The 12,797-nt window shown below is 43.9% G+C and overlaps 1 protein-coding gene across 1 annotated transcript; it reads left to right on the top strand.

The window, feature by feature from the left end:
- Positions 1 to 732: 732 nt before the first annotated feature.
- On the top strand, positions 733 to 12,519 carry TLR4 (toll like receptor 4). Its single transcript, XM_036329829.1, has 3 exons — positions 733 to 1,049; positions 5,080 to 5,246; positions 9,418 to 12,519. Exons 1-3 carry the CDS (start codon positions 960 to 962, stop codon positions 11,678 to 11,680), a joined length of 2,520 nt encoding a protein of 839 aa, XP_036185722.1. The 5' UTR covers positions 733 to 959; the 3' UTR covers positions 11,681 to 12,519.
- Positions 12,520 to 12,797: the final 278 nt, after the last annotated feature.

Below are 12,797 nucleotides of genomic sequence, written 5' to 3' on the forward strand. Positions count from 1 at the left end.
TGAGTCTTCACTCTAATCTTTCCTACTATTCCTTGTCCCACAAATTTTCAAACTATGTTTCCCTGGGGCTTTATTTTCAATGAGTGTCATAGATATGAATTTCTTCCCAAGATTTTGCAAGGTTGGATGGAGCAATGGTCTGAATTGTGCCCTCCCCCCGCTCCCCCCCCCACCCCCTTCATATGTAGAAGACCTAACCCCACACCTATAAAGTGGCAGTATTTTTAGATGCTAAGGTCTTTTAAAAAATAATCAAGATACAATTAGGTCATATGGGTGGACCTTAGTCCAATGTGACTGGTGCCCTTGTACAAAGCGGAAATTAGGACACAGATACACACAGAGGGAAGAGCACGCGAAGACACGGGGAGAGGATAGCCACCTCCAAGCCTAGCAGAGAGCCTGACAAGGAATCAGCCTCTGACCCCTTGACCTCAGACTTCTGGCTGCCAGGACTCTGGAATAAAACAAATTTCTGTGGTTGAAGCCACCCAGTTTGTGAGACTTTGCATGGCAGCCCTAGGAAACTGACACAGTGAGTTTCCACCACTAAAACATTCTAGGAAGGCCGCAGCCCTACACAGTTATGCGGACTGTTTGATCAGTGGGATTGTTTTCCTAAATTCACCAACGCTGAGGTCAGATGACTGACTGGGAGAGCGGCCAGTTCCTCTTGCTGTTGCTTCAGCCACTGGTCTGCAGGCGTTTTTTCTTCTTTTTCTAACTTCCCCTCCCGAGACAGGGGGAATAAATATTAGAGAAACAAAAGTCCAGAATGCTACGGTTGCCACTCTCACTTCCTCTTGCCCCTCACCCAGCGCTGCTTTGAATACAGCAATTGTCGTGGGGCACGCACAAGGGAGAGAAGACAGCAGTGCCTGGGAGGCTGCTGGGCAGGCGGTTACAGCGCGTCATGCTGTGGCAGGGCCATTTCTGACATTTCAGACAATGCCGGGATAATGTGGCCCACCCGCCTGGCTGGGGCGCTGCTCCCAGCCATGGCCTTCCTCTCCTGCCTGAGACCCGAGAGCTGGGACCCTTGCGTGCAGGTATGTGTTCGGGGTCTATTCATCTCCTGAGTGCCTTGTCTTGCTTGTTCAGAAAAGAGTAGAACTTCCCACTGTGGGCCCTGGTTAGTTTCATTTCCAAAAGGGAGTCGAATTACCTTAAAGCCATGAGAAGCCAAATAATTCAGTTACGAGGCACTAACAGGCAGCCCACGGGATCATGTCCTACTTAGGATTGTAGATCAGACAGACCTGCTGCAAACCACTCTTCTTAGGCTTCTGGGCTGTGTGACCTTGAAGGAGTTGTTAAGCCTCTCTGAGATGGTTCTCACATCTGTAACAGAATTGTATCACCTCCTTCAATGGACAGTCGTAAGAAGGCTGCCTCCTGTCATTTCTTTCTGCTGGTGATCTGGGCACTGAGCTTCCAGCAGTCACTGCCCCTTTCAATCTCAGGAAGATGTTTTTTGTCTCTTAACAAGAAGAAACTTTCTATTTGGACTTCAGACTTCTGAATCTAGCCAGAGTTCTATCCAAAGGATAAAAAGCAAAAAGACTTTAAGAAAAAAAAAAAAAAAGGAGAGACAGAAAAATAGAAAGAGAGGTAAAGAGAGGAAGGAAAAAAGGAGAGAGAAAGATATAAACTCTCAGCTAATGCAATGGTTTCTTTCTGTGTGAAACACAGCCCGCTGGTTCGCAATCACATTCACAATGGATCTCTCTCATTTCCACAACTGCCTTGGAAGCTCACAGCAGAACCCCAAAACGCAGAGAATGTCCTGGACTTAGGGTGTGGCAGGGTCAGACACTCAACAAAAGTATAAATTAGGGACATGGGGGAAATAGTGGACTTCAATAGGAACAAGGATGAATTTGTCACCTCAGAGTCCTCTGTTTCCCCAGTTTCCTGCCCAGTGCTCCACACCATGTCCTCCTCTCTGACTCTCTTGCTGTTAGGTTACTGGGAAGAGATCCTCCAACCAGGGTGGTTACCACTGGATAAAATTGCAGCCACCCCTGACTCCTCCTTCCCTCATGCCTCATATTCTCTGCTTCCAGAGCCTGCCCAATCCCTCTGTGCCAAGCCAGGGCAGGTCTCTGGCCTTCACTCGTAGATAATGGCTAGTCTCCTGACTCCATAGCCCCCTTCCTTTAATGTACTCTGCACATTTTCTGTTCGTTGTTTATTTGTAGTTGTTGTTTTTTCCTGAGACCTGGTTCTAGCAAAGTACCCTCTTTAAAAACATAGTAACTCTCCATTGCTCTTGGGACCAGTTCCTAGCACAGGGCCTGTGCACTGAGTGTTTCTCTAGCTAGAACGCTTTTCCCCTAGATTAGTGCTGTCCATTGGTAACATCATGTGGGCCACAGGATATGATTTAAGTTTAAATCATTCATTTACCTAACTAAATTTAAAACATAGTTTTCTAAACCCAGTATATTCAAAAGTTATTTCAAAATGTAATTTACACGCCATTATTAATAAAATATTTTACATTCTTTCTTTGGTACGAAGTCTTTAGTATATATATTTTACATTCACCATATATCTCAGTTTAGATTATTAATATTCCCCCCCCCCCCCAAGGGAGAGGGAGAAAGAGATAGAAATATCAATGATGAGAATCATTGGTTGGGGATTGAGCCCGCAACCTGGGCATGTGTCCTAACCAGAATCAAACCTCGACCTCCTGGTTCACAGGTTGATGCTCAACCATTGAGCCATCCCAGCCGGGCAGATTATTCACATTTCTCATGCTCAGTAGCCTTGGGTGACTAGTGGCTGCCATGTTGGACAGCGCAGGCCTAGATATGTGCATGACTTAATCCCTCACTTCATTCAGATCACTGCTTAAGTGTCACCTCCTCTGCGCAGTCCTCCTTGATCACTTCATGTCCAGCTGCCAGCCCCATATTTGTCCCTAATCTTTTATGCCGCTTTATTTTTTACAGGACACCATTATATAATATGTAATATATATTGGTTTATTTGTTCATTTTCTTTCCCTTTGAGATAGAATCTTTAAGAGGGCACGGCCATTGTGGGTTTTATTTATCACTATATCTCAGTTCCTAGCACGCAGCAGTTGCACAGCTTCAATATGTGAAATGATTTAAAAGGATTGCCATAAGATAAAGGAGAAGCACCTCCTTATCGGACCCTGGCTTCCCCCTGGGCTCGGGTTTCACCACTCCCTTCTCTGGTTGATAAGATTGAATTTTCTACTCCCCTCACTCCCCTGCTCCCTCCTCCCTCTTTTTCCAGGTGTCCAAATCTTGTTCATCCTTCAAGACCCACCTTGAAATCTTCTCTTTCTCAAAAGCCTTCTACTATCCTTTGATGCAGAATTGATCTCTATCTTTTCTGAACCAGAGGAAATATTTTCCAAGCCTGGTCTAATAGCCCTTTTCAATATATTCCCCCTCCTCTCTTTTCCCCCCCTTATTTGCTCAATCCCTCCAACCTCTCCCCCCCCATCTCCCCTGCCTCACACCCTCAAGACCTGTCAGCCTGCTGTCTATCTATGAGTCTGTCTCTATTTTCCTTGTTAGTTCCATTTGTTCATTGGATTCCACCTATGAGTGAAAGCATATGGTACTTGTCTTTCTCTGACTGGCTTATTTCACTTTTCAAAGGCACCTGATTAGATAAAGTCTAAAGGGTTGAGGGACAGGTCTAAAGAGAGTTTGAATGAGGGCATTTTATGTAAAACCTGCAAGTCTTCATGGTAAAATATTTCGGATCTTGTTACTCTAGATTGTGAGCTCAGTGAAGTCTGAAGCCATATCACACTGGTCTTTGTACTGCCCAAAACACTAAACAGAAAATGCCTGCAATTGGGATTTAAACAAATCTTCATTCAATCAGTAATTCACTTATTGAACAAATATTTATTAAGCATTGACCATTTTCCAGGCACCACTCTGAGTGCTGGAGACACAGCAGAGAGCAAAACCATCAGACTTTACAACCTAGTCGGGGAGACAAACAGTACAGATGGAACAGTTGCATGGGCAACATGATGTTAGATGGTGATACGTCCTGGGAGGCAGGATAAAAGGCGGTGAGAGAAGAGTGCCTGGCACCGTCCCATATTAGACAGAGTGGCCTGTGAGGCTCCTGTTAAAGGCAGCATTTAAGCAGACATGTGCATTAAGTGAGGACCTGCACATATGGCCTGGCCGGTGAGACTTTATGCATATTCTTTCACCTCTAGAAATTCTCCCTTAAAAAGTTTAGTTGACTATTAAAGTATATAACATAAGAAATATGCTGTTATATAGCAATTAATTAATAACAACGAATGATAGTAAAAGCCAACATTTATTGATCATCTCTTTAAATGCCTTATCTCCTGTAATCCTTTTAACAGAATCTATGGGTATTAACAGAAAGCCACAATTAGCTGGCTTAAGCAAGACATGTTTTTAGAGAAATCAGAGAATCCAGAAATCAAATGGGTTTTTGGAGAATAGGGATTACAGAAAATTTGGGAAAGTATAATAGAAGCTGACACAGAAACCAAGTCAGCATAAAGCACTGGATGTTACTGACCAGGTTCCACCATAGGGGTCTAGGCACTCCACCTATTTTTCCCCATTTCTCTATCACCTGCTCAGAGGTCAGTAAGCCAAGAGAGAGAAGCAATTGGGCTCTGAGTAAGGAAGGTCTGGACACCTTGACTGTCAGTGTCCCAGGCTGTATACAATGGGGGTGTTACTTGGAAGACAAAGTCTTCTAAATCACGTGGAAGAGCTGAGGTGAAACCCTAGGCTTGTGCACTCCAGAGCCTCAGCTCTTCACTGCTCTACTATTGGTTCTTACTAAATGCTGCCACTATTATAGCAGAGCTTAGAATAGTAGGCACATGGTAGGTGCTCTTCCCTTCTTAATCCAGAGTAAGATGTTTTGTAAGTATGAAGTGAGTAGGTAAATGGGTTGGTGGATGGATGGATGGGTGGATGGATGCAGGTTGTCCTAGAGACCTCTCCGACTCTGGCCAAGGAGAAGGGGAAGGTGTGTTGAGGTGCATGGCATTAAGACACTGCATCTAATGTACAATTATTGCAGGTGGTTCCTAACGTTACTTACCAGTGCATGGAGCTGAATCTCTACAAAATCCCTGATAACATCCCTACATCAGTCAAGAACCTGGACTTGAGCTTTAACCCCCTGAGGCATTTAGGCAGCCACAGCTTCTCCAACTTCTCAGAACTGCAGGTGCTGGATTTATCCAGGTAATGACAGGCTTTAAGACACTGCACCAGGTAAAATGACCATTGTTCTATCATTTCAGTCACTTATTCATCCATTCTTTAGATGTCTTACTTGCTATATAACTTTGGAAAAGCCATCTGCCTTCTCCAATTCTTAGTTTTACATACAAAATATGTGAAATCAGTAGTTAGACAAGAGGCAGTTTCTAAGGATAATCCTATCTTTGAACTTCCTTTTAATTCAGGAGAGCAAATGGTCTCAAACTCTTTCATCAGCAGGTGACTACTTGCTATATGTACACTCTGTTAGGAATCAAAAGTATGTTGAGATATAGCATTCAATCTCAGCTACCAAGGAGGGCATATCTACTTTCGAGAGTTAATATGTTAAAATCATGAGCATGGTGCTGGGCACATAATAGACATTCAACAAATATTACTGATTTTGATTTTGGATTTTGAGCCTGAGATAATAAAAATAGGCAAGAGTTGGTGATAAGCTATGTGAAAACTAGAGGCTGCACACTGCATTTTTCAGAAGAGGGATGTTCTCTGCAGTGAATAGTCAAGACAGACTTCATGAGCTGAGTGGATTAAAAGTGAAGTAGAGAATAGGGAATTAGGAAGATACAAAGAACCCAGGGAGAAAGATGGCAAGATCTAAGGGAAACATATGCTGTGGGCGGAGAACACTGACTAAGATTTCCCTTTCTGATGCAGGGAATATATCATTCATTATGACAGGTTAAGTTATTATCATTATTTGGGAAGGGGAAACTGAATCTTAAAATTGATTAGGGGGCTTACCTGGTCTGTGTGGCTCAGTGGTTGAGTATCAACCTACGAACCAGGAGGTCACGGTTTGTTTCCAAGTCAGGGCACATGCCCTGATTGCAGGCTCAATCCCCAGTGGAGGGGGTGGGGGGGCGTGCAGGAGGCAACCCATCGATGATTCTCTCTTATCATTGATGTTTCTATCTCTCACTCTCCCCTCCTCTCTGAAATCAATAAAAATGTATTCTTAAAATACTGGTTACGAGTCTTATTAAAAAATAGTGAGCTATATTTAGCTAGTGGACTCAATAACGAACCACAGTTTCTGTTAACAGTTTGTGAAAAATAGAGAAACACTGCACATATGGCTTTTTATTATGGACTAGAGGCTTGGTGCATGAAAATTTATGCACTGGAGTCGGGGGTCCCTCAGCCCAGCCTGCCTCCTCTCACAGTCCGGGAGTCCTCAGGGGCGGGAGGCAACCCGGTGATCAGGGGAAGGCAACACCCCCATCACACCTCTGTTGCTGCCACCGCCGGCAGCGCAAGCCTGGGCCAGCCATGGTTACCTGAGCCTAGGATGGCCCTGGGTGGCTGGGAAGCCTACATCAGAGGCTTGCCTGTGCCTCAGGCCAGCCCTAGGTGGCTGCACAGCTGACATCCGAGGCTGCACATCGGGCCAGTCCTGGGTGGCTGGGGGCTGAGGGCGGGTCCAGCCACACCTGGCGTCTTCCACCCTCCCCCTTCGCCCCCCCTCCCCAGCGTGGCTGAAAGGACTGGGGGACTCCGGCGGGGCTGAGGGGACTGGGTGCCACCATAGTATGGCTATGGGCGTTGCCATCTTTGTGATGGCGTCATGGTCAATTTGTATATTCCATCTTTATTAGATAGGATAGTCCTGATAAAGACTAACAGCACAGTGTGAAATACATTTCTAGAGTAGATGTTTCTGTAAAGAGTGAGCATCTGATGTTCACTCAGATACTGACAGAGTATAACAAAGAAGAGTGGGGCATGTCAAAGGCAGTGGTGTATTTTATAGAGCCTGTGGGGTCAGGTCCTCCACCAACATGTACAGCCAATGGCCTGCGGCATGTCACTTCATCTTTCTGAATCTCCAGTTTCACATCTGAGAAGCAAAAATGATGAAACTTACCCCATAGGGTTAAATGTGATAATGAATGCTGACATGCTCTACATATTTAAAATCTTAATAAAGGAGACTTGATAAGTATAAAGTATTATTATTGTAGCATTTCATTACTTTCTAAACTTCAGATTTCTCACTAAGACTCTTGTCAAGAACTGTATGGAGGTAGACAGACCAATCCTCCCTCTGTTTTAAATAAGAAGTAGTTTCTTATCAAACAATGTCCCTTATAATTCATCTTTGATCCATCACTAACCACAGGGACTTTTCTCAGAGACCTTAATATGTGCTCAGAGAGAGGAAGCTTCCTCTCTGGTTAGCCAGTAGAAGGACAAGGGCACACAATGGTATAATAGACAGTCTATGCCTATTCATATTGCTTTACAATGTTCACATACAGTAACTCAATTAGTTCTCTAAGGATGCTTTGTGATGAGCCAGGAAGCCTCTTTTTTATTTTCTATAGAAACCTACTGATACATTTTTTTCTTTTTATAGACAAGGAAACTGAGGCAGGGAAAGTTTAAGTGACTTATCTATGTTCATGTATCTTGCTGGCAGCAGACTAGAGATTCAAGTTCACATCTCCCACTTCCAAGTTCAATGTTTACTTCATCTTAGTATTTGATTTCTCTAAAGTGATGAGTACCCTTTGATGAGATAGAGACACAGCAAGACTCTTCCAGTTTTGCCTGATACATAACCATATATATATGGTTATGGACTATAAAATCATAGAGCTAAAAGCAACTTGAGAAAGAATTGTGTTTAGCTGCCTCATTTAGAAATGTGGTAACTTAGGCCCCTGAGGAGAAAAGGAGTTCCTCAGATCATGCTGTAGAAAAGGACAAGCAGAGATGCCAGAACCCAGATGTCTTGGCCTCGTCTTTCACTGTCCTTTCTGCTGCACCCGCTACCTTCTATCCAGTTACCAATCAATAACAGAAGCCTGGACTGAAATGCTTGTATTACCCATGAACCTCCTGAAGGAGATAGGGCAAATGGAAACATTGCCAATGTAATTCAGGTTGGACTAGAAACGGAGCCATTTACAAACTGTAACTGGCAGGAACTTGCCATGCTAGCAAGAGTTGACCATTAGCTCACTGTTGGTTGGCTGGATAAAAGCCCTGTCTCATGGATACCTCTATGAACATTGTATAGCATGGCTTCCATTTCACTTGGGGTATAATGCAAAGTCCTTTTTCTGGTATCAAAGCCTCGGGCCTTAGTTTAACTTCCGTTCTGCACAATCCCTTCTCACACCCTTCCACTTCCTTCTCTGACTCCAGATGAAGAAGTTGGTTCTCACAGTTCCTCAATGTATGATGGCTGCCACCTAACACGAGGGTTTTGTACCTGCTGTTGTGTCACTTCCTTTTCTTGTTCATCCCTATTCATCTTTCAAATTTCAATTTAATGTTCTCAGAGAAGCCTGCTTTGACCCCCCCCCCCCCTTGTCTAAGTCTGTTCCCTGGGTACAAACTCTCCTAGTAGGTTTTTCTTCAATAAAACTCACCCTTATCACTAACATTTACCTGTGATAAATTATAACTTTTCATCAACATTAAGGGTACCTGCGACACTTAGGTATAATTTCTTACATCTTTGAAGTTGACATTCACCAGTCATTTATCCTGCCCAACAACTAACTGGACTGTCTGTACCAATCAGATGTATGGCCACAATTACCTGGAGCAGGAAATGGCTAATGTTGATCCCCGACTATTACATACCCTGTCTACCATACCTTCTGTATGTGACCCAATTATTGATCTTTAACTGATTTTGTTCTGATGGATGGATTGTCTCTGCTTAGCATGTGTGATAAAAGTTTGTTGCCCTGGCTGCGGTGGCTCGGTTGAGTGCCATCCCGTGCACCAAAAGGTCGCAGGTTAGATTCCTGGTCAGGGCACATACATGCCTGATTGCAGGCTCAATCCCCAGTAAGGGACAAGTCGGGTGCAGGAGGCAGCCGATCCATGGTTTTCTCTCATCGATGTTTCTGTCTGTCTCTCCCTCTTCCTTCATCTCTCTCTAAAATCAATAAAAACATATATTTTTTAAAAGTTTGCCACTGTGGCTCATAAGATAATACCCAAGCTGTGAGGCTTCCCATGTGTCCCTGCCATCATCAGCTTTGGCATCTTTGTCTGATCACAATTGTATGGCATGTCAAAGCTATGGGAAGAGCTAGATGCTGCTGCTTTTCCATTGTGGGCTCCCTATTCATCAGAAACATATAATCTGTATCTGTTTTCCCTGTAGGTGTGAAATTCAGAAGATTGAAGATGATGCATATCAAGGCCTAAAGCATCTCTCCATCTTGATATTGACAGGAAACCCTATCCAGAGTTTAGCCCCTGGAGCCTTTTCTGGACTGCCAAGTTTACAGACACTGGTGGCTGTGGAGACAAACCTAGCATCGCTAGAGGACTTCCCCATCAGACATCTGAAAACCTTGAAGGAGCTTAATGTGGCTCACAATCTAATTGATTCCTTCAAGTTACCGGACTATTTTTCTAACCTGCCTAACCTGGAGCACTTGGATCTTTCCAATAACAAGATCCGCAATATTTACCATGAAGACCTGCAGGTTTTACATCAAATGCCCTCATTCAAACTCTCCTTAGACCTGTCCCTCAACCCTTTAGACTTTATTCAATCAGGTGCCTTTGAAAAAATTAAGCTCCATGAACTGACTTTGAGAAGTAATTTTGATAGTGCAGAGGTCATGAAAACGTGTATTCAAGGTCTGGCCAGTTTAAAGATCAATCGGTTGATTTTGGGAGAATTTAAAAATGAAAGAACCTTAGTAAACTTCAACAAATCTGCCCTGGAGGGTCTGTGCAATTTGACCATTGAAGAATTCCGGATAGCACACTTCGATGAGTTTCCAGGGGATGATCTTGGCTTTTTAAATTGTTTGGAAGATGCTTCTACAATATCTCTTGTGAGTCTATATTTAGGCGAACCAAAAATCTTTCTAAAAGGTTTCAAATGGCAATACTTACATTTGTCTAAATGTACATTTGAACATTTTCCTGCATTGGAGCTTACCTTTCTCAAGCAGTTTGTTTTCACTGCCAACAAAGGTATTACCACTTTCACTGAAGTTAATCTACCAAACCTTGAGTTTCTAGATCTCAGTAGAAATAGCATGAGTTTCAAGTCTTGCTGCTCTCGCCGTGATTTTGGGACAACCCGACTGAAACACTTAGATCTGAGCTTCAATAATATTATTATCATGACTTCAAACTTCTTGGACTTAGAGCAACTAGAACATCTGGATTTCCAGCATTCCACTCTGAAACAGGCCAGTGATTTTTCAGTATTCCTCTCACTCAAAAATCTCCTTTACCTTGATATTTCTCACACTAACACCAAGATTGTCTTCCTGGGCATCTTTGATGGCTTGATCAGCCTCCAAGTCTTGAAAATGGCTGGCAATTCTTTTCAGGATGCACTCCTCCCAAATATCTTCAGAGACCTGACTCAGTTGACTGTCCTGGACCTCTCTCAGTGTCAACTGGAACGGGTGTCCCAGGAGGCATTTGGCTCACTCCTTAGACTCCAGGTGCTAAATATGAGTCACAACCACCTCTTGTCCTTGGATATGCTTCCTTATAAAAATCTCTCTCTCCAGGTTCTAGACTGCAGTTTTAACCGTATAGTGGCCGCCAATGGGCAGGAACTACAACATTTTCCAAGCAATGTAACTTCCTTAAATCTGACCCGGAATAACTTTGCTTGTGCTTGTGAACACATGCGTTTCCTGCAGTGGGTCCAAGATCACAGGCGCATCTTGGTGGGAGCTGAACATATGATGTGTGAGAAACCTTTAGCTATGCAGGGCGTGCCTGTGCTCAGTTTTAGAAATGCCACCTGCCAGATGAGCAAAACTATCATTAGTGTGTCAGTTCTCTCAGTACTCGTGGTCTCTGTAGCCGCAGTTCTGGTCTACAAGTTCTATTTCCACCTGATGCTTCTGGCTGGCTGCAAAAAATACGGCAAAGGGGAAAGCACCTACGATGCCTTTGTCATCTACTCCAGCCATGATGAGGACTGGGTGAGGAATGAGTTGGTGAAGAACTTGGAGGAGGGGGTACCCCCCTTTCAGCTCTGTCTTCACTACAGAGACTTTATCCCTGGGGTGGCCATTGCTGCCAACATCATCCAGGAAGGTTTCCACAAGAGCCGGAAGGTAATTGTGGTGGTGTCCCAGCACTTTATCCAGAGCCGATGGTGCCTCTTTGAGTACGAGATCGCCCAGACCTGGCAGTTCCTGAGCAGTCATGCGGGCATCATCTTCATCGTCCTGAAGAAGGTGGAAAAGTCCCTGCTCAGGCAGCAGGTGGAACTGTATCGCCTTCTCAGCAGGAACACTTACCTAGAGTGGGAGGACAGTGTCCTGGGCCGGCACATCTTCTGGCGACGACTGAGAAAAGCCTTGCTGGATGGTAAGCCATGGAGTCCAGAAGGAACAGAGGATGCAGAAAGCAGCCAGGATGAAGCAACGACCTCCACCTGACGTACAGACACTCTGCGGGTGCCTCTTGCCCAGGTGCATCCAATATTTGTTCAGTTGACAATTATTAAATGCTGCAGCATAGCCGGCATTGCACCAAGGGAAGGTGCTTCAGTGGTATCCAGGACACACAGGACTGCTAATCTCACGGAGTTTACAGTGTGGAGGGAATAAATACTGTGCTAAAATATAGATCCTGCAGGTGGATGTTTCAACCAACTCAGCCTAGGCATTCAGGACAAAGAAACTCAACTCAACTCTTACCCTATATATTTGAATTATAACTAAGACCTGCCCTGGTAACATCAGACAAGGACATAATTCTTCTCCTGAACCTTTTGAATGGAAAGCACCTCATATTTTATGTGTTGGCTGCCTTGAAACAAAGTGGTTTTGTCGTTTCTACTACACTGGGCCTTTGCTCACTTTTCCCATTTCTATTGAATACAATTTAAATTCTACGTGATGCCTCAGAAGGCTTCTACTTCAGATCCTCCCTCGACTTCAAGTCAATTTCCTCACAAAGGTCAAAAACCTGCACCCATTTCCTAAGGACACTTGATGAATGCATCTTCACAAACATCCCAGTCATTATTAACTAATAGTCCCTGATGTATTTTTGTTTTTATAAATTCAGTTTTCATTTTACACGTCTTCTCTATAAACCTCAATTTTTCAATATGGTTGTAAGAGACATGCTGGAAATATCCATGTTTAACCATTATCTTTCAAGCAAATATGTCAAATACACTCTGTCACTTTGTCACTTGATGTCATTCTAAATTGATTGCCGATTAAGTTATGACTGTCATAAAGGAAGCATTAAAATAATTTGGTGGAAAGTGGTGCTTATTGTAACAGAGGAGAGAAGTCTGACATCTTGGTCTCATAATGAGTAATTTGGGCTTGAGGAGGGGCAAAAGGTGGGATGGCGGCAGGAGGGCAGCAATTCTGGATGATTCTAGAAACAGGTGGGCTGACAGAGCCAGGGGGAACACAAGACAAAAGCTGCAGAAAAGGTTTTTTTCTGCGTCGAATGAGTGTTTGATGAAACACTGAATCCCTCAGGGGATTGTGAAATGATTCAAGGTGGGGAACACACGTTGTTTCTTCCTGTTGG

Source organism: Myotis myotis, unplaced genomic scaffold (genome assembly GCF_014108235.1).
Source record: "Myotis myotis isolate mMyoMyo1 unplaced genomic scaffold, mMyoMyo1.p scaffold_m19_p_12, whole genome shotgun sequence".
NCBI classification, from domain to species: domain Eukaryota; kingdom Metazoa; phylum Chordata; class Mammalia; order Chiroptera; family Vespertilionidae; genus Myotis; species Myotis myotis.